Source organism: Passer montanus, unplaced genomic scaffold (assembly GCF_014805655.1).
Source record: "Passer montanus isolate IOZ18808 unplaced genomic scaffold, ASM1480565v1 scaffold25, whole genome shotgun sequence".
Lineage (NCBI taxonomy): Eukaryota > Metazoa > Chordata > Aves > Passeriformes > Passeridae > Passer > Passer montanus.
In genome coordinates this window covers 7,117,079-7,135,224 of record NW_024367149.1, presented here as the reverse complement: position 1 = coordinate 7,135,224, position 18,146 = coordinate 7,117,079, and the positions used below count along the sequence as shown (strand labels likewise).

At 41.5% G+C, this 18,146-nt stretch overlaps 1 protein-coding gene across 2 annotated transcripts in view; it reads right to left on the bottom strand.

The window, feature by feature from the left end:
* The window catches only part of ZFYVE9 (zinc finger FYVE-type containing 9), a 41,365-nt gene that overhangs the window by 11,012 nt on the left and 12,207 nt on the right, over window positions 1-18,146 (bottom strand). For both annotated transcript variants that reach the window (XM_039711308.1, XM_039711309.1), the window contains 8 exons: window positions 17,482-17,581; window positions 13,660-13,836; window positions 13,158-13,327; window positions 12,292-12,415; window positions 11,031-11,153; window positions 9,700-9,855; window positions 2,734-2,958; window positions 319-401 (listed from right to left, as the gene is read on the bottom strand). In XM_039711308.1, coding sequence (XP_039567242.1) covers window positions 319-401; window positions 2,734-2,958; window positions 9,700-9,855; window positions 11,031-11,153; window positions 12,292-12,415; window positions 13,158-13,327; window positions 13,660-13,836; window positions 17,482-17,581 — 1,158 coding nt within the window. The remainder of the gene's footprint in view (window positions 1-318; window positions 402-2,733; window positions 2,959-9,699; window positions 9,856-11,030; window positions 11,154-12,291; window positions 12,416-13,157; window positions 13,328-13,659; window positions 13,837-17,481; window positions 17,582-18,146) is intronic.

Here is an 18,146-nt window from a genome sequence, read left to right as displayed (position 1 = left end):
ATCACAGAGCTGTGACTGCACACTGTGATGACCCAGCACTTCTGAGGAAGCAGTCTGAGCAAACAATGCACTTATTTCAAAATCCAAACATCCTCCAGCAAACAGGTTTGGGATATTGATTTGGGTACCCTGTTACAATTCACTGTGTTGTTGAAAGCCAACACCACTCTCAGTAACAGCAGGGAAATTCACCCAAATCCCCACTACTTCCTCTTGCATCTCCTGAACCTTCCAGCTGCTACGTGCACCTGGAGCCCCCATCTCCCCACACAGATCCACTCACACCAAGGGAATGCACAAATTCCATCACAGACTTACTGCAAGGAGGTTCATGATCGTGTGTCCAGTCTCTCCAAACAAAGGCTTACGGAATCTGACACTAAAAAGTGGGCATGGATAAACTGGAATGAAACAGAAAAGAACAGGTCAGGTAGAAATGTACATACCCAGATTGTGCAAAACCAGACCCAAATATCATCTCCTCGGTTGAATGTGGTAAGCAGCAGCTAAAGAAGAGAGTGGGAAGACTGGAATTTAAAAAGCAAAAGGGCAGAACAGGTTCAACATTATAATGACCTCACATGTGTCATGGCTGCTTGCCCACCATGCCAGAAACAAGAATAATTATGTGGAAAGCTTGCAGGTGCCACGCTGCAGGACTGAACTGACGACCTGGGTCCTGATGGCAAAGATGACCTTTCTAAGTGCTTCTTGGAAATGGCTTCTATTTTTGCACAACCATCCTGCTGTTCTCCACTACAGCACCATCAGTCTTTCAGTTCTGTGGCTGACACGTGACATTCATGTGATAACCCAGATTATTTTTATTTCCTGTTTTCATTATTTCATGGGAGTGTGGCAAACTCCATAGGGGACATCAAAAACAATTTAAAGGACATTTATGGTATGTCAGTGATGTAAAATATCTGCATTCCTTGGCTGACATCCATACCTGTAAAATATCTGTGATGCAATTCTGAGTGCAGGGCATGGATCTGGCTGCATTACGTTATGTTGCAGCAGAAGCCATCACAATGCTTGGAACATGACTCATGCACTGGTACATAATGCCAAGGTTTCCTAAACACATGTTTGAAGGAGGATTCCTAAGCTATCCTCAGGCAAACACTCAGCCTGATTTCCCCAAACGCCACACTGCCAGTTCCCAGTGTGGTCAGAAGGGGCTGCAGAGCCCTCAGCATCATGTGAATAACATGAGGATTTCCTGATGGGAATCGCTCCAGCCTCTGCACACTGATTTGAGCCTGGAAGCACCACACACCACATGGCAACCAACCCCTGCCCAGTGCCCTGAGGCACCAGCAAGGGCTGAATTTCCTGTGTCTGCCACCCCACCCTGGTTTCAAGCAGCAGCTCAGCTCCACCCCAGTAGCTCCGAATTCCCTGAGCCTGAGCTGCTGGGCTGATCTGTGGATGCTCAGCCGATGTTTCCTGCACACCCAGCAACCCCAGGGCCTCCCGCATCTGATCTGCACAGCCAGCAGCACTGCACAAAGGGCTGGCTTCTGACAGCTCCACCAGCAAGCAGGATGGAAGGAAACCTGGGCCACAAAAGCAGCTCCTTCCAGGAAGAAACTGAGGCAGTGCCCTGCAGTCACAACTGGCACAGCTCAAGGGAACATCTCTAAAGCCAAACCTCAGCTGTGGGAATGATGCAAAGCCTGGCTTCCCAGGTACTCTTCCTTGTCACTATTAAAACACTTCTTTCTGTGCTCAGAAACAGATGTCTCATCCAAAATATGAGCATTTTTGTTTGTTTTTCTAAATACTGATGGGAATAATGCACTACTTTAAAAATGCCTGCAGATACACACAAAAACCTATACACCTTTAACATGAATGTTTCCTTTGACAAGTTTAACCTTCAGTCCTCGTCCTCAGAAGGCAAACTTTGAGGATTTTATTTTTCTCCTCCATAAACACATGTATTTTGTGGAAAATTCCCAATGTTCTCAAAACTTTAAAAGTTAAAGTGACAAATCTCTGCACAGCTTATTATAAAACTTACTTTGTTAAAATGTTCTGAAGGAGTTCTGGGAAAAATTAGCAACAGACCATTTTCATAGTAATTTAGATTAATGAGACATGCCAATTAAAACTGAAGATGAGTAAGACATACAATTTTTGGCCCATCATGGTGGACAAACTGCCAGTAATGTCTTTGCTCCAGCAATGGTAAATGTCTTTTGAAAATTATTTTATCTTAACTTTATGCCAATTTTATGCTAACTGCTAAGATTTTGTTCAGATGAAACATTCCCTCCAGCCACTTTAATATTAGTTCCAACAGAATTTTTGCAACAAACTGCCAAGTTTGTTGCCCCTGCACACATGTTGCTACTCTCTGGAAAATAAATACAATTTTAAAAATTTAAAAGTAAATGGTCTTTCATTTCAGCATGGAAAAAGCTTAACAACTCAAAGCTCTCCCTTGTGCCATCTACACCAGCTAATCAGACTTGTTCTGCACATCACTCTCATGTCACTAACTGGATACAAATATGCTCAGAACTACATTTGTCTCCACAAAAACCTCCCTGACGACCCAGCAGAGTTGTAAAGAGGCCCCATCACCATCTCAGTGCTGCACTGTGGGCCTGCCACAGCTCTCCCTTGCCTGTTTGAGCCTGGGTGGCTCTGACAGGTGCCAGTCCATGGCTGGGGCAGTGCTGTGCAGCAGAATTCACCCATTCCCCTGCAGAAGTTACTCACGCCTGTACTCAGCTCCCAGTCTCAGCATCAGCCGGATGGGGAACACTTTGGCCCAGGGAGTCTCCCACTTCTGGATGAGGATGCCAAACAAGTAGGGTGGGGTTGGGAGCACCAGGTCCTGCAGGGACTGATAGGTCGCTGCAACGTACAAGAACCCTCCGTGTTCTTTGCTTCCAAGGAAGCTCTGGCTGAAAAAGGAGTGTCCCAGGTTGCCAACAATGTTACCTATGGGGGAAAAAAAAAAGAGTTCATTACTTCACTGGATTGAGAGCTGGATCAAGAATGTCAGGAGTTTTTCAGAAGGGAAAAAAATCCATGTTAAATTCACTTTTCTTCCTGGAGCATTAATGTGTATGAACCACATCTGAAACAATGATTTGCTGCACACAGGTGCTCAGGTCACCTCCTGTGCAAAAGTGCCCCAACCTGGCCTTGGACACTTCCAGGGATGGGGCAGCCACAGCTGCTCTGGGCAGCCTGTGCCAGGCTGTTACTGCCCTTTCAGGATACCACAGCAGAGTTCAGGCCAGTACTGCTGCTAAGGTGGCACCTGAAACCTCCCCCTGGCACTACAGACACAAAGCCTTTTTTTAGTGCCTTACAGATATTCAAGGGACTTCCACTGCAGAAGCTGCTGTTGTTTGAACTGAACTTTTGGACTCAGCTGAAGTTCAAGGAGGGATGTGCACCTGGACAAACAATTAGTGTCCCCTGGTTGTCCTTCCATTTAGGCAAACCTGCCTAAATGCTCAGGGTACCTGCTCAGACATGTACTGAAGATCTGGGTCATTTCAAGAATTACACAAAAGACTGTTTATTTCATTAGTACACTTAATGTAAAACGCAACTGAGAGACACAGGGGAGAAACACTACTAATTTTTATTCATATTTCTACTCTTTGATGCTTCTGATTTCCAAAAATGTTTACACTTAAATGGCTGAATGAATCTGAATGTTGATTAGGTTATTATAGCATCCAACACAGCATTTAACACAGAAGCAAAGAACCATGGCGTGATTCCTTTTATCAAATGACAACAACAGCATGCAAATAATGTACAGAACAGCTGATCACAATTCTCCATAGGAAGATGTGAATATTAACAGTGCTGATTTGCTCTCAAAGAAAAAGACAATTTCAGAGAACGTGATGTGCTTGATCACACCACTCATGAGGAACTGCATGGGATTGAGGTACTCATGCAGACCTCCTGGGCTTCTGGAGCAATCCCAGACTTTCCCACCTGCAGACAGACTGCTAAGTAGGAGTTTCTGCTCCTTCACCACCTCATAACAGAGTGTTTGTATCTGAACTCAAGGCGGTGATGTGCACATCTCCATCTGCACATCCACTGGACACCACCTGGAGAGTTTCTTTCTTTTACAGACATGATACACACACAGACAAAAGCCAGGCTTTAAGTAAGTAAAAATATGAGTCACAAAAGTGATACTCTGACATCCACAGTAATACAAGTTATAATAACACAGCTATTGCAGCCCTCCCTCTGGAGATGTGGCCATGCTGCTTTGCACCTCTCCAGACCACCCTGGCACAATCATCACTCAATACCGTCCTTCACATTACCTTAGGTCCTTCAGCTTTACATAAAGTGACTGTCAGGTCTGTAAGCAAAAGGCTCCTTTTACACTCCAACTAACAAATAAGCTCAAGGAGTTCCTTATTTTTCAAATTTCACGCCCCTTTGTGGATTTTTTTTTCTGTACTCACAAATGCTGCACACAATAAGTTATTAGGTTCCCTGTTAGAAGGTGACAGCTTTGGCAGCCCAGCATCCATAGCAGGGTGATGCTCATTCAGAGTTTGCCACTGTCCTGCAAAGCCAACCTGTAATTTTACAGATACACACAGGCCAAAGCTGGCATGATCACCCAAATCAAACTTCAGAACTCTCAGAGTGGCTACAACTTCTCAGCTGAGCATACTTGATGAAAAGTAGCTACTGGTCAAAGTACCATGAGTAACAGAGCCTCATCAAATGTCAGCTGCTGAGAATCCCTGCTCCTGCCCGTGTGCAAGTGCAGCTCTGTCAGCTGTCCTGGGACACCAATGCCTGCTCAGTGAAACACCAATGCACCAACGTGGGCATCCTGCTAGTGAGTGCAAACCAGTGTATCCACTGGTGTTCATGAGAAAGATTTTCACTCATCTAAAATAGCTGCTGGCACTCGTTTGCTTTTGCAGTTTCCACCTACCCTCACTAATCGCCTCTTCTTCATTTATACTTCCTTTTCCCCTTCCCATCTGTTCTTACCCAAATAGAGCTACAGGCCTGATAATAAAGTTACTTGGTGAGGTTCTCAGTTCCAACAACATGATCACAATAATCCTTTTTACCCTTCAAGTGTATGACGTGTATGAACTGCCAAACTGCACTGAGTTCTGCCCCCTTTTCTGTGTATTTTCTGTGTGAGAGAGGCCAGGCAAAGTGCAGCTGGCACAACCCCGTAGGGATCTGAGACGTGTGGCACTGCCCACTGGAATGACAAAGCAACCAGACATTTCCACTTGAGACTGGTGCCAAGTGCTGCAGCAGAAGGGGATGACTACTTATTTTTTCTGTTTCAGGAGATGGAGCCTCAAGGCTCACATGCCTGGGATGCCTTAATAATATTTTTTCAGCCAACGGAAACGTGGAAAGAACCCTCAGAGTTGAATCTGCAACTCAGCTGTTCAGCCCTTTCCTTCCATAAGCCACAGCATCATAAATTACTCCTTCTGACACAAGCAGCTTGCACAGTGCAAGATCCAAGAGGCTGCCACCACTTCAAGAGGACAAATTACTGGGATTAGGTAGCTGTGCTGCAATTCATTATTTATAACAGCTTAAGAGCCTGGATGTGGACAGCATGGGAAGAAGCAAGTGTTTTCCTACACCCTTCTTTAGTGCCCTTTTCAGTCAGCACAACCAAGTCAAAGAGCCTCTTTGGGCTTGTCCCTCAAACATTTCTGCCCTGACCAGGGGCTGTCAGTCCTTCCTGCACTGTCTCTGAAGGTGATTCCAAGCCAAGGCCCCACTGAGCAGTTACTATTCCCAGCCTGACAGTGTCAAACCAAACCCACTGCACCATTACACATTTTAAGCACAGAACTGTTTCAGAGGCTTGTAGAGAAAGTGTAGGCGTCAGAAAAACCTTCAAAAATAACTATCCTTTGCAAAAGCATGTAATTTAATTTAAAACATATCACAACTTCCTTTCTAATGAGGCAATCTCAGAGTGAGCAGAAAGGTGCCCTTCCATATATTAAGTTCCAGCACCTGACATTATTTAGGAAGTGCTTTAAGTGTGCATGATGCATCTAAAGTAGTTCTGCAGGAGGTCAGTACTTATTCTCTTTTCAATTATAGTGGGTTATCCTTGACTTTAAATCTTAAGCATCCCTGCAAAGTTGTCCAGAAAAAAAAGGTGCTTTTATCCATAGTTTTTTTAATTCTTCAATTAGATATCTTTCCATGATGAACAATGTGCTTTGTACAGCAGTGTGGCAATCCCTTCTGGCCTCAAAACAGTCTATACCAGGAAAGGTAGATGAGAAAAAAAAAAAAAGATTCCTGCATTTTTTATTGCCCTCAATAAGTAGTGAAGCCAGTTAGGTACTTTTATCAAAAAATACTGAGGTTAAATTCTTAATGCATGCTTCCTATCTTTTGGTTAATTCCAGGTCAAAAAAGGTAATGGCATCCAGACTCAGGCAAGGCATTTATTTGTGGCTTGGGGAAATCCATCCAGAAGAGCCAGGAACTGCCATGTACCAAACTCTGCTGGCCTCCTGAAAACCCCAGCACCCCAGTCCTGCAGCAGGAATTGCAAAGCAAAATTCAGCTGTGAACAATCTTGCCAGATGGATTTTCTTCAAGAGCAAATGAGCACATTTCCTTTGGAAAAGGAACACAAACCCCATCACTCCAAGAGCCACTAAGAGCCACAGAAGAGCCAAGACCATGAATGCACCTTGTTGCCCCCAACACATCTGTAGCAGATGCCAACACTAAGAAAAACTTCCATATCAGCTCCACATTCAAATTTCTGGCCATGGTCAGCATCTCTTTATTGAAACACATCAGAAAGCAATTTGGAAAGAACTTACTCCTATTGCCAAGGGCCATAATGCTTCACTTACTACCAGAGAGAGCAGCAGCTGCCAGCATCCAAAACTTTCTCAGGCTGCTCTGTGGCAGTCCTCCTAACATCACTCACTCACCTCATACCAAGTTTGATTTTGTCTCCACCTTTCCACAGACCAACTGGTTAACCTGTTCTCTGTTCAGAACAACTACAAGGGCTTCTTCACAGATCTGCTATTAACTACCACCATATTTAATTAAAACCACACCGGGTAAAAAAAGCATAAACTGTGTCTGGGATAGACCCACCCTCACAAGGAATATCCCCAAAAACCAGGGTGACCACAAAGCCATTTCAGGCAGTTGCCAGATTTACATTTCCACTACAAAAGTAACAGTAGCTTTTATTGTCTTCCAGCACAGAGCTGATGCACTGGGCATCTCTGGCAGCACTACATTAACACATCCAACTGCCTCAAAGTACCCATTCAGACAGACAGAAGTCCTCATTTTCCCATTCACTGCCAGGCTTATAGCCAACAGACAAAGATAATCATGGGATTACTACTACAGCAGTGCAACTACTACAACCACAACAGAAATCATTAGATTCCAATTTCAAAACAAGAAAAGCAACACAGCATGGAGCTTGATGACAGAGGGGCCAGAGGAAAAATAAAGCGATGAAAAGTGAGCGGCAATAAATACTTGCCTTGAATGACTTTATTTTTTTATAACTCACATGCATACAGTTTACAGTGAAAAATATCATTTTTTCCTTCAAAATCTCCCTGCTGCCATCCTACCAGAGCCAGCCTGCAAACAACACCCAGCACAGAGGGCAGGACTCTGCCTCCAGAACAAGTTATCCCTTCAGGAAAGTGGAAACATCTGGGAAGAGGCACGAGTACATACAAGTACTTTGTGCTTCTAGGCTTGAGCACAGAATTTGAGCTCGTAAATTCATGTGACTCATGAAGAAATCATTTGCTATGGATTGGGCTTTAATCCAACAAACAAAAAGGGATGCTGTGTTTTCCCACTGAAAACAAGACCAAGAAATCTAAAATCACTTCAAAGCAATATCAACAACATTAAAAGCAATTCTTGTTTCTATTCCAATAAAAAGTACTGTATGTGCCTTTTTATTTTATTTACTGTTTTTAAGAAAACTTATACTAAAGGAAATAAATAAAAAACATCCACAGAATTTATTTCAGTTTCCTGATACAGAATATATTTAAGCCAATATATTATATAATAAAAAAATGAAATGGTGAGGCAGGCTGTTAAACAGTCTCTAAATTCTACTGGGAATTCTTGTTTGCTCTAAATGTCTAAATCATCTCATTGCCAGGAGAGGTGCAGTACCTCTGAAATGAACAGCTTGGAAAGCACGGCTCCACCTACAAGAGCAGAACTGCTAACCACTTCCAAGGGATTACAGTCACCAAACTGAAACCCCTACAGCATCACCTCCTCTCTGCCTGAATAATGTTTAAAGCAGCCAAGTTACAAATATGCCAACAGATCCTTCTGCCTCTCAACGCGTGCCTCGGAAAGAAAAAAAGGATGGATGTTGAAAGAGCATTCCCAAGTGCTTTGGGAATTCATCAAGGTGCACTATCTACAAAACCTGCAGGCATTATACAGTAACTGAAGGTGTCTGTCTACTCATCCTTCATGTCTGAAACACAACACACAGCAGATCCTACGGAAAGAAAACACACAGTGGAATTCTTCAACAGCGACGTTCGGTTTCTGATTAAGAACTGTACAATAGTAAGCAGCTCTTAGAACCAGTGGAATTGCAGGATATCAAATTACTACCACTACAGTACTAAAAAAGAATTCCAAATACATTATGTAGGAGTTATAAATTATGTATTTCTGTAGTGTAATTATACAGAACTTCATAGCAATATACACACCAAGCTGGATTTATATCTGCAATATACATATATACACATTTATATGCACATGCTTGCCATTTTTCCCATCTATCTCCCTCTGAATAACATCATTATAAGACAAAGAAAATGTATTGAGGTTTCGAACAGTACTTGTTTGCCATGCACACAAGATCCATTATGACATGAGATAATAATACATTCTGAACCTGGCAACCTCTCTGGACAAGCTGACCTTTATTGTACAAAGATATTTTAGGAAACAAATATCTTTCATTATTTTATTAAAGTACTGGATTCAATCACTCCAAAGGCATTACGAATGATAAGCAGAACCTCTTGTAAATGTATTTTCAGCATATAACCTTAACGTGATCCAATTTCACTTCTGGAAAACAACCTTTATCTTCTGATGAGTGGAACCAAATACTTGCATATTTCCTTCTTCAAGGACTTTTGAATTCTAAGGTCCAACAATAATACCTAGAAGTGGAAGCCTATTTACTTAGTAAATGTAAAATGTGCAATGATTTATAAAAAAATCTCCATAATGTATTAACAGACACAGACGTTCAGGGATAATTTCTGAAATGCTCTACAGTTCATTCTGGGCACACATACACATTTATTATTTTAAAATATAAATAGCATCTCCATAATGTATTAAGAGACACAGGCAGTATGAGAATCAAACTCCTGAACTACCTGGTCAGGAGATATTGAACATATTATCCACAAGAATCCTCACCATTTTCTTTCTGGCTGGAAGATTTTGGAGCAGCTCTCCAGGTTAGCAGGATTTTATCTGGTGGGATGAGAACACTGAATACTGACAACCAACAACTCATCCCCTTATCAGCTTTGATCTTTATTCTCCTTTTATATATTTTTTTTTCCAAAAAGAGCCATTCACTATGACAAAAATGTATCTGTCTCCGTATGATTTTTAACAAGAGAGCATTCCTACCTGCTAAGGCATCCCGGTAAAGTTGCACAAAATGGTTAAAGATATCCTTAGGCAAACATTTCTCATCAGGCAAGCACTGCAGCAGAATGACGATCTCCGACTGCCCCACGGCGTGCATGCCCTTCGTGGTGAAACACCAGCACTTCCTGTTCACATCTGCACGGATGGAAACACGGATCAGCAGGGCAGAATTGCAAAAAGGATGCCTAAATTTCACTGCAGGAAGACAGCTCTTGCAAGGAGCAGTTTTACAGCACGTATTGTTGTGTCATCTGTCACACAGACAAATTACGTCCTACATCTGTTACCGTGAGGGCAAGCACATCCCAAACAAGAGCAGCTCAGTAATTCCCAGTTTACAGCTAAGGAAGAGCCAGAGTACTACAGCTCCTAGTCAGATCTTGGGATTAACACCACAGAGCAGACTTTTAGCAGTTTGTGTATTCAAATGAAAGGACAGGATTTAAATGTGACTGAAGGAGCCTGGGAACAGGCCAGGCTGTTGGCTGTGTGTACCATGATCCTGACAGATAAAACAGTTTCCAGCAGTGATATCTTCCTTAATATGGAGAGCTGGATGTCAGGTGTCTCCATGAGACCTCACCATGTTGTTCTGCTTCACAGGGATGTTAGTAATGATACATGCTCTGAGCTTCATCTCTTGAGAATACTAAGTAGTTGAAATAAAACCTCAATATATGTCTATAATATATTATCTTTTTATACATATGCAAAACATTGTACTGCAATCCAAGAGATGCTGAAAGGTTTATAAACAATTTATTAACACAAAACTGTCCTTCCCATTTTCTCCAGTGTGTTTCTATCCAACAGAGATCCACTGCAGAGGAACTGGAATGAGATAGGCATCCATATGCCTCCCCACTCCTCCCTCAGCACAGGTGCACACAGGCACAGGACAGAAAGGGACAGAAGAGGTGCACAGGGGAGTGGAACCTCTGCATTGTTATGGGATCCCTGCTTTTTTCCAGAATGGGATGACAGGAGAATATGTGAAGCAACCAAAGAAAAATGGGTGATAAAATACCCTGCTCTGCTAAGCTCTACAGGGGATATTGATCTCCAAACCTGAGACTGGAGGCTCCATCAGAACAATTTCTATTTTCTACGTAAAATTATCTGTACTGGTACCTAAATCACCAGAAAAGGGCATTTTGACATTTAACTTAATATGGCTCAATACAAAGTTTTCAACCTGTACACTTTTTCTGAGACTCTCCTACCAAATAAAAATGCTGCTGTTCCTACTAATAATCTAGATAACATTCCTCTACTCATAGACTAAGATTTATTTAATAATAAACACTTACAATTTACTATTTTTACCATGGACAGCAAATTAGCATTTAAAACAAATACTAGAGGGTCAGGGCCACCATCCTCCAGCTGCTGCATGACAGAGATCTGAGAAGGTCTCTCTTCCACAGCATAGTCTACAAAAGAAACAAACACAATGAAATCCATAAATTACTGGTATGGACTCTACATTATAATCAGTTAACCCCAATTCCAATTCTTTTTATTTTGACCTTTTAGACAAAAACTTATTTAAGTATTGCTGGTTTAAGTGATTGTTTCCTGGACTGGTATTTTCAAACTTCAACAGAATTTATGAGATAGCCTCTGTACATCCTTTACAAAGGTGCACCTTGTTTCAGAAAAATAACTATTTTTCAGTATCAACCAGAGGAGAAAATTGAAATCAAATTGAAAAATGTGTCACAATGTCAACTGAAATCCCAAATGACTAAGAAGTCAAGAATTGTTATTTAAGTCATAGTAAGGCTGAAGGGCATCGCTCCTGGATGACCATAAACAGCTAACACAGGATGGAACAGATCTGAAATTAAATGCTGCTCACATTTTGGTTTTGACACTATCCTGAAATAAAAGGTTACTTCCAACTTAACATCAGAAATGCACCGTGTCAGCAAAATATCTAATAGGAACAAAACAACCAGAGAAAATAAGTTCATTCCAGGGATATATTAAAGGATGTCATGAATCAGACTGTGGAAAGCAATTTTACATAAACAAATACACATTTTCTAATATTTTCAAAATTAGTTTTTAATTTTCTGAAGCCTCCTCAATTTGGATCCTTTATATAGGGATATCACAATGACTAAAAGCTGCACTGTGGGCCATGATGTACAATAGTGTTGTTGAATGCAGTGCTTGGGGATGCCTCAGACAGAGCCCATGTTCCAACAGAATTTCAGAGAAGGGAAGCATGAATATTCAAAAGGTTAATTAAAACCTAACTCTGTTTGAAACATTCCCCACAGTCCGATTAGTAAAGAAATTAGCACATGTTTCTGGACTGCAGTTAATTTTTAGCTTCATGTTTTACTTGTTACTGGAATTTCATTGCAAGGTGGGGCTCTTCCTGGATGCAAATAGGGACCAATTGTGCAAAGGAGTGGCCCAACTTTTACCCACGAGTGCTCACTGAGAATTCTTTCCAATACTCAGCACACTGCCAGCATCTTATTTTTAAAACAAACATAGTAGCCAGTAGGTTATTGCATCTGGTAAGTATAAAAGCTGGCTGCCAAATTATACCCTCACCTCCTTTTACTCCAGTGGAGATGAGAATTGGAGGAAGACCATCTTCAGGAATCAGATTCATTGCACTGCCAACAGGACTGCCAACCTGAGTTATATTTCCCGAGAATACAGAGGCATTATCAGTCTACAAGAAGCAAACAAGGAAGGACAACATTAAAACAGTAATAATGATAAAAATGTAAGAGCTGGCTGGCTAAATTATTATAGATGTAGGTGAAGGAGTCTGTGTCTGCTGGAGAAACAGAAGCACCAAGTAATTTGGCTCTGTAACAAGAGATGATCATGTGATGACTTCTGTATGTGAACTATTGCTAGAAAATCTGCTCAGAGCCTGCACCTCCCTTCTCTAACATCATACATACCCATTTATTCACAAAATCTTAATGCATCTATGCCCACTTGAACTTTTTGCAGAGTCTCAATTCCACTTACATGAGGTATGGTGGACTTATTGTTAACTTTATCTGCACTTTCCTGCATACATAATTTTGTGACAGAATATTCTTCTGATCCACACTATGATATTCTTATTGTTTCTAACTCCTTACTGACCATGACTCACCTTTTTTAAAGCATGTGTTACACAAATATCCTTCACACACCAGCTGTATTTCCAAATAGCTGGAAGCCACAAAGACAACAAACATTCTCAATGCTTTGCCCCAAAACTCTTCATTTCATTTAAAAAGATATGGTTGTTTCAGCACTCTGCAAACATTCAAGTAAGAACAACACTTGCTGTGCAACATATTAAGACAAGCCTGAGCAGATTTCCTGCATCAGTCTTACTGCAGTCACCACAGCAACTCACAGACCTCTCACAACCAAGGCAAACACAGGATTTTGAACACCAAACACTGCCTTACTTCTGCTGATGAAGTGTTGTTGGCCATGGGCTTTGATGGATCATGAGACACTGCTAAGGTTCCCGTGGAAGTTGTCCCAGCCACTGTCAGCTTTGCTGCATCGGCAACTTCTCCATTGGGTAAAATCCCATCAGCAAACCAAACACGCCTTTGTTCTCTAGGCTGAGCCACTGGAGAGAATGTAAAAAACCAGCATTTAACATCTCACAGCAACACTGGCTAGGAAACTGGAAAATCTGAGTATAAAACAGCAAAATGGAAAAAAAAAAATATAAAATGTGGACTGGAAGGAACTTAAGACATCACCTAGTGCATTCCCTATGGCAGCATCATGTACAGACACAACCACTGAGAACAGTTTACATGTCCTGAAAAACCTGATGTCCCTGCTGAGGGCAGGAATAGCTCACTGCATTAGCCATTATTTGGAATGGATGAAATGCAGCTATTCTTTCCAAATGCTTGCTACAGGTAAACTAAAAGAAAAAGGAAATGTTCTCACCTTCTGCTCCAGGATGCTTCAGAACTCCCACAGGTACCATGACAGTGGGAGGCGGGGAGCTCAGGGCGCCCGAGGCCTGAGCCTGCTGCAAAGGAGGGATAGTAGAACAGTATTCAGCAGGATTGTTAGGGTTAGGGCTCTGGCTTGAGGCACTCATCATGTTCTCCCAGGCTTGAGCTAAAGCAAACAAAGAACAAGAGCCATGAACACAGAGGAAGGTATCCAACAGTCCAAAGCACTGTGTTAAGTTCTCAGCTGTCAGTATGGACCCTGCCACCTCCCAAAGACCATTCCCTCCATGTAACAGCCCAGGAGACTGCAATTAAGCATGAAAAGCACAAAGAGAAACTGCACTGGCCCTGTGCAATAAAAATATCGGCCCATAGAGAAGTATTTTCTGAAAAGGGTTAAAATACACTTTGATTTGAGTGATGCTTAGTTCCTCATGCTTAATTTTCTTTCTTCTTCAAAGATTTAATTGTAAACAGTCAGTGTGTACATATATATATTTAATACATCACAGTGCATGAAGACATAGACATTTTTACTACAAATCTTTCATAACCCAAAAAATACTCTAACAGATTTAGCTTTCATTTATAATAAAAAGCACCCTGCATTTCTTTGTGTCCAGGGCAGTTGTGTACAAATCAGCAACTTTTACTCTTAACTGTAAAAAAAACCTTACGCTATTAATTTGGAAGACATGACTTGAATCTTAATTCAATTGGCCAAACTGGCCAAAAAATAACACATAAATAATCTTTGTCAACAATATCTATCATAGGAAAATCTCCTCTGGTGAGTAAACCAGACTATCACTGGCCAAAAAATAACACATAAATAATCTTTGTCAACAATATCATAGGAAAATCTCTGGTGAGTAAACCAGACTATTTCCACAGTGCTACTTCTTTTTCACCTCTAAGGGAGGCTTGTAGCAAGATGCCAGAAAATTCATGTGTGTGTTTCCACCCACAATCATATCACTGTGTTACAAATAAATGCATTCTTTGAGTCAGGCATAAATATCATGGCACCTAAGCTCTCAGGGCATGTACATCCCTGGGTTCCTTCAGTTGCAAATTGTTAGAAAACCAACGTGGAAATAACAAGATCAAAAAAAGGCCAAACAGAACTCAACAGAACATAAACCCTCCTGCTTCCCCCATCAACCTGCAAAACCAATAGTGAAATGCCTGTCAATGAAAAAGGTATTGGCATTCCAGTTGAGAAAATTACTTGAACCAAAGCACTTTTTAAACAGCAATTCTGTACCAGTTATAGTAAAAGTCCTGAAAGAAGAAAGTATTAAAAATGCACAAAGTTACACGTCCAGGGCTCCTTTATCAGAAAAGTAAAAGAGCATTCTTAAAGTCTTCTTTAAATGGAGCAAAGTGCCGAGTCAGCACATCTACCAACTGAAAATACACTAAAAATAGCATTGAAACTGATGAAACACATAGCCTGGCCATGGAAACGTGCCAGAAAACACACAACCCTCCCCTCACACCCCAGTCAAACACAAACCAGGTTCTGAGCAATCAAGTGAAATAATAACTGCTTTTATAGTTCCTACCCCTGCTTCCAGGACTGTGCAAAGATTAATGCTTAACCTGCTGCACTGCCAGGGACAAAAGCCCCAAAAGCTGCACTGACAAAGAACCTGGAGGGATCAGGAGGGGTGGGATGCAATCAGGCTGCAGGTGAACCAACCCAAAGCACCACCACAAAGCACTGCAGCAGGGACAGGAACAGAGGGAGACGGGGCAAGCACAGCACTGGCCTGGAAGGAACCAGGCACTGGTGGCACTGTTTGCTGCCATTAATGTGCATCTGCCCTGGCAACAGGACAGAGAGGCCTTCAAATGAAATCAGTATAATAGGATCAGTTTTATTATGTCTTTTTAAAACAACACTTTGGCATCAACAAAATATTTACAGATTCTTCCCTTCCCCCAAACGAAAATTAATCCTACTCACCGGGACAGAGCCAGCTGTCTTTTGCTAAGTGTATTTGTAATTCCTTGTTCTTGTACACCTTGAAATGTGTTCATTTCTCCATCCCAAAATGTAACAGTTTAGAACCTCTTCAGCATCATTACTGGGACTAGTTTTTAATTTCTAGATATTATACCCTACAATTTTCTGTCACCTTACACATTTGGCCTAGAGTAAAGAATTATTAATAATTAAAACCTACCACTGCACAGCAATTAATGTTTAATATTTTTGAAGCATTTCATCTTTTTGAATTTTCTTCTGAGAAAATTATATTCCTGTTTAATAACAGAGACTGTCTACTTTTATATTCTCATCTCAAGACTAAACACTCAGTTACTTTCAACCAAACCTGAACCAATACTCAACTTCTTTGGAGAAAAAATAAAGCTGTGACCTTAAGTTTAGTTTAGATGTTCAAACAACAAAGTAAGAGATCTTTCTGAAAACAGCCCAAATAATCCACTATGCAGTAATATGTAAAGATAATGCCAAAATTGCTTTCTGTGATGCTGACACAAACCACAATTTTCCTAACTAATTCTTGGTTAGAATCTCTGCTAAAAGTCTCCAAAGTTTAGCTAAACAATTGCAGCAATGGATATTCCATAATAAACCATCCTGATAATTACTGAACAGTAATCCTAACAGTTAAGAGTTTGCATTTAGAGTCTGAATTTCTCTGACTTCTCATTCTACTTTTTACATGTTAGAATGCACCTCTCAGACCTTTCTCTACCACTGAATTCACTTCTGGCATCAAGTTTCAGTGATCCAGACATATATTTATACCCCAGGACCAGGACACCCATTCACTTTCCCACTAATTTGGCACTAATATGCCAAAATGCCTGGAATTTCTCAGGATGAGACAGGTTATCTCATGAATTCAGCACCCACATGGGTCCTCTCTCAACCTAATCCAATTTCTCTGCCTTCCCAATTCAAGACAGAAGAACTGAACATTGAGTCTTCCAGCAGCAGCTGTCTCAGTGTCATGGACATAACTCAGCTGGGCAGATCATCCCCAGAGGTAACCGCCAGTGTGGGAAGTTCTGGAGATTTTCACAGGCCTCAAGAGAGTGCTCTGTGTTTGCCCATATTTATAGCACAGCTCTGAAGTGTCAGTACAGTAAAGAACCACACACAAAATACACTCCACAGCCTGCTGGTCAAAAGCAGAGTTTTTCCTTACACCAAGCAGAGGTGATAGAATTCCTACCAGTTCTACATGTGAACTTCAGAACTACTTGTGACCTCTCTCCTGTGTCCCATGCTCTCACCAGGCTTTCAGACACAGCACTCCCCTGGGCTTGACACTCTCCTGGAATGTGTGAATGTAACCATCTAAGCTCAGCTGTCCACATTTGGGGAGCTGTATTTAGACAGGATCTCCTACTCTAGCACCAAGGAGTTAAGAAGAGGAGCTGGATTAACTTGTGGGTAAATACTACTTTCCCAATCTCCTATAGTGTATGATCTAGAACAGGCACAACTGCATTACTCTACTCTTTGGCATTCCATCTAAATGTGTAGCAGGTTATCTACTCAGGCAACAAAGGATACAGAGTACACTTCTGAATCAACCCCAAAGTCACAGTTTTTGCAAAACTCCCAAATGAAAGCTTTCAAACTCACTGCAACCTTACCAGTTTTCCTACTGTCCACAGGGATTCCACGCCAGCCTCTCAAGCACCTTTACTGTTTTAGAATACTTACCCATACAAATGAAGTATTCTGATATTTTTCTTTTCAAAAGCTCTCACTGCAGCTTCACACAAAGCCAGTGAGGTGCCACATGTGGATTGCCTGCCCACTCACCGTTCATCAGCACTGAGTGGCAGATCACACACACTCGGGCCTCCTTTCGGTCCATGTACAGCAGCTTGCACTTCAGGCTACAGCACGCAGCACAAAACACCTGCAACACAGGGGAAACTGCTCAGGGCTGTGCACAGAGATGGGACACTGATGGACCTGCACAACTGGGTGTCTGCAAAGCTCTTGGAATGCAAAATACAGAGGTAAAAAATCAGTATTTTCCCATTAAAGCCACAGTGACCAATACCTACCCAGGGTGCCTGTACTACTAATCCTGATTATTATTTTGTGGAACACATAAACACATTTTATCCTGATACTGCACTGTGGTGTTGTTAAAATTTGATTGGCATAAATGACAATGGGGGTAATAAATACCTACCACATTACAATCCCTCACAGAATGAACTATTTGGGAATTAACTTCAGTCTCAGAAAAAGCATGAGTACTTCCTAGAATTAAATAGCAATTCAATGCACAAGTATTCCATATATACAAGATACTGCTATGTCACAGATTAATTCAAACAATTAATTAATTCTTTGCAGCAGTACAATTCATCTACATGGAATTGGACACTACAAGGAATTTTTGGACATCAGGAGGAATTTCTTCACAGAAGGGGTGATTAAACATTGGAATGGGGTGCCCAGAGAGGTGCTGA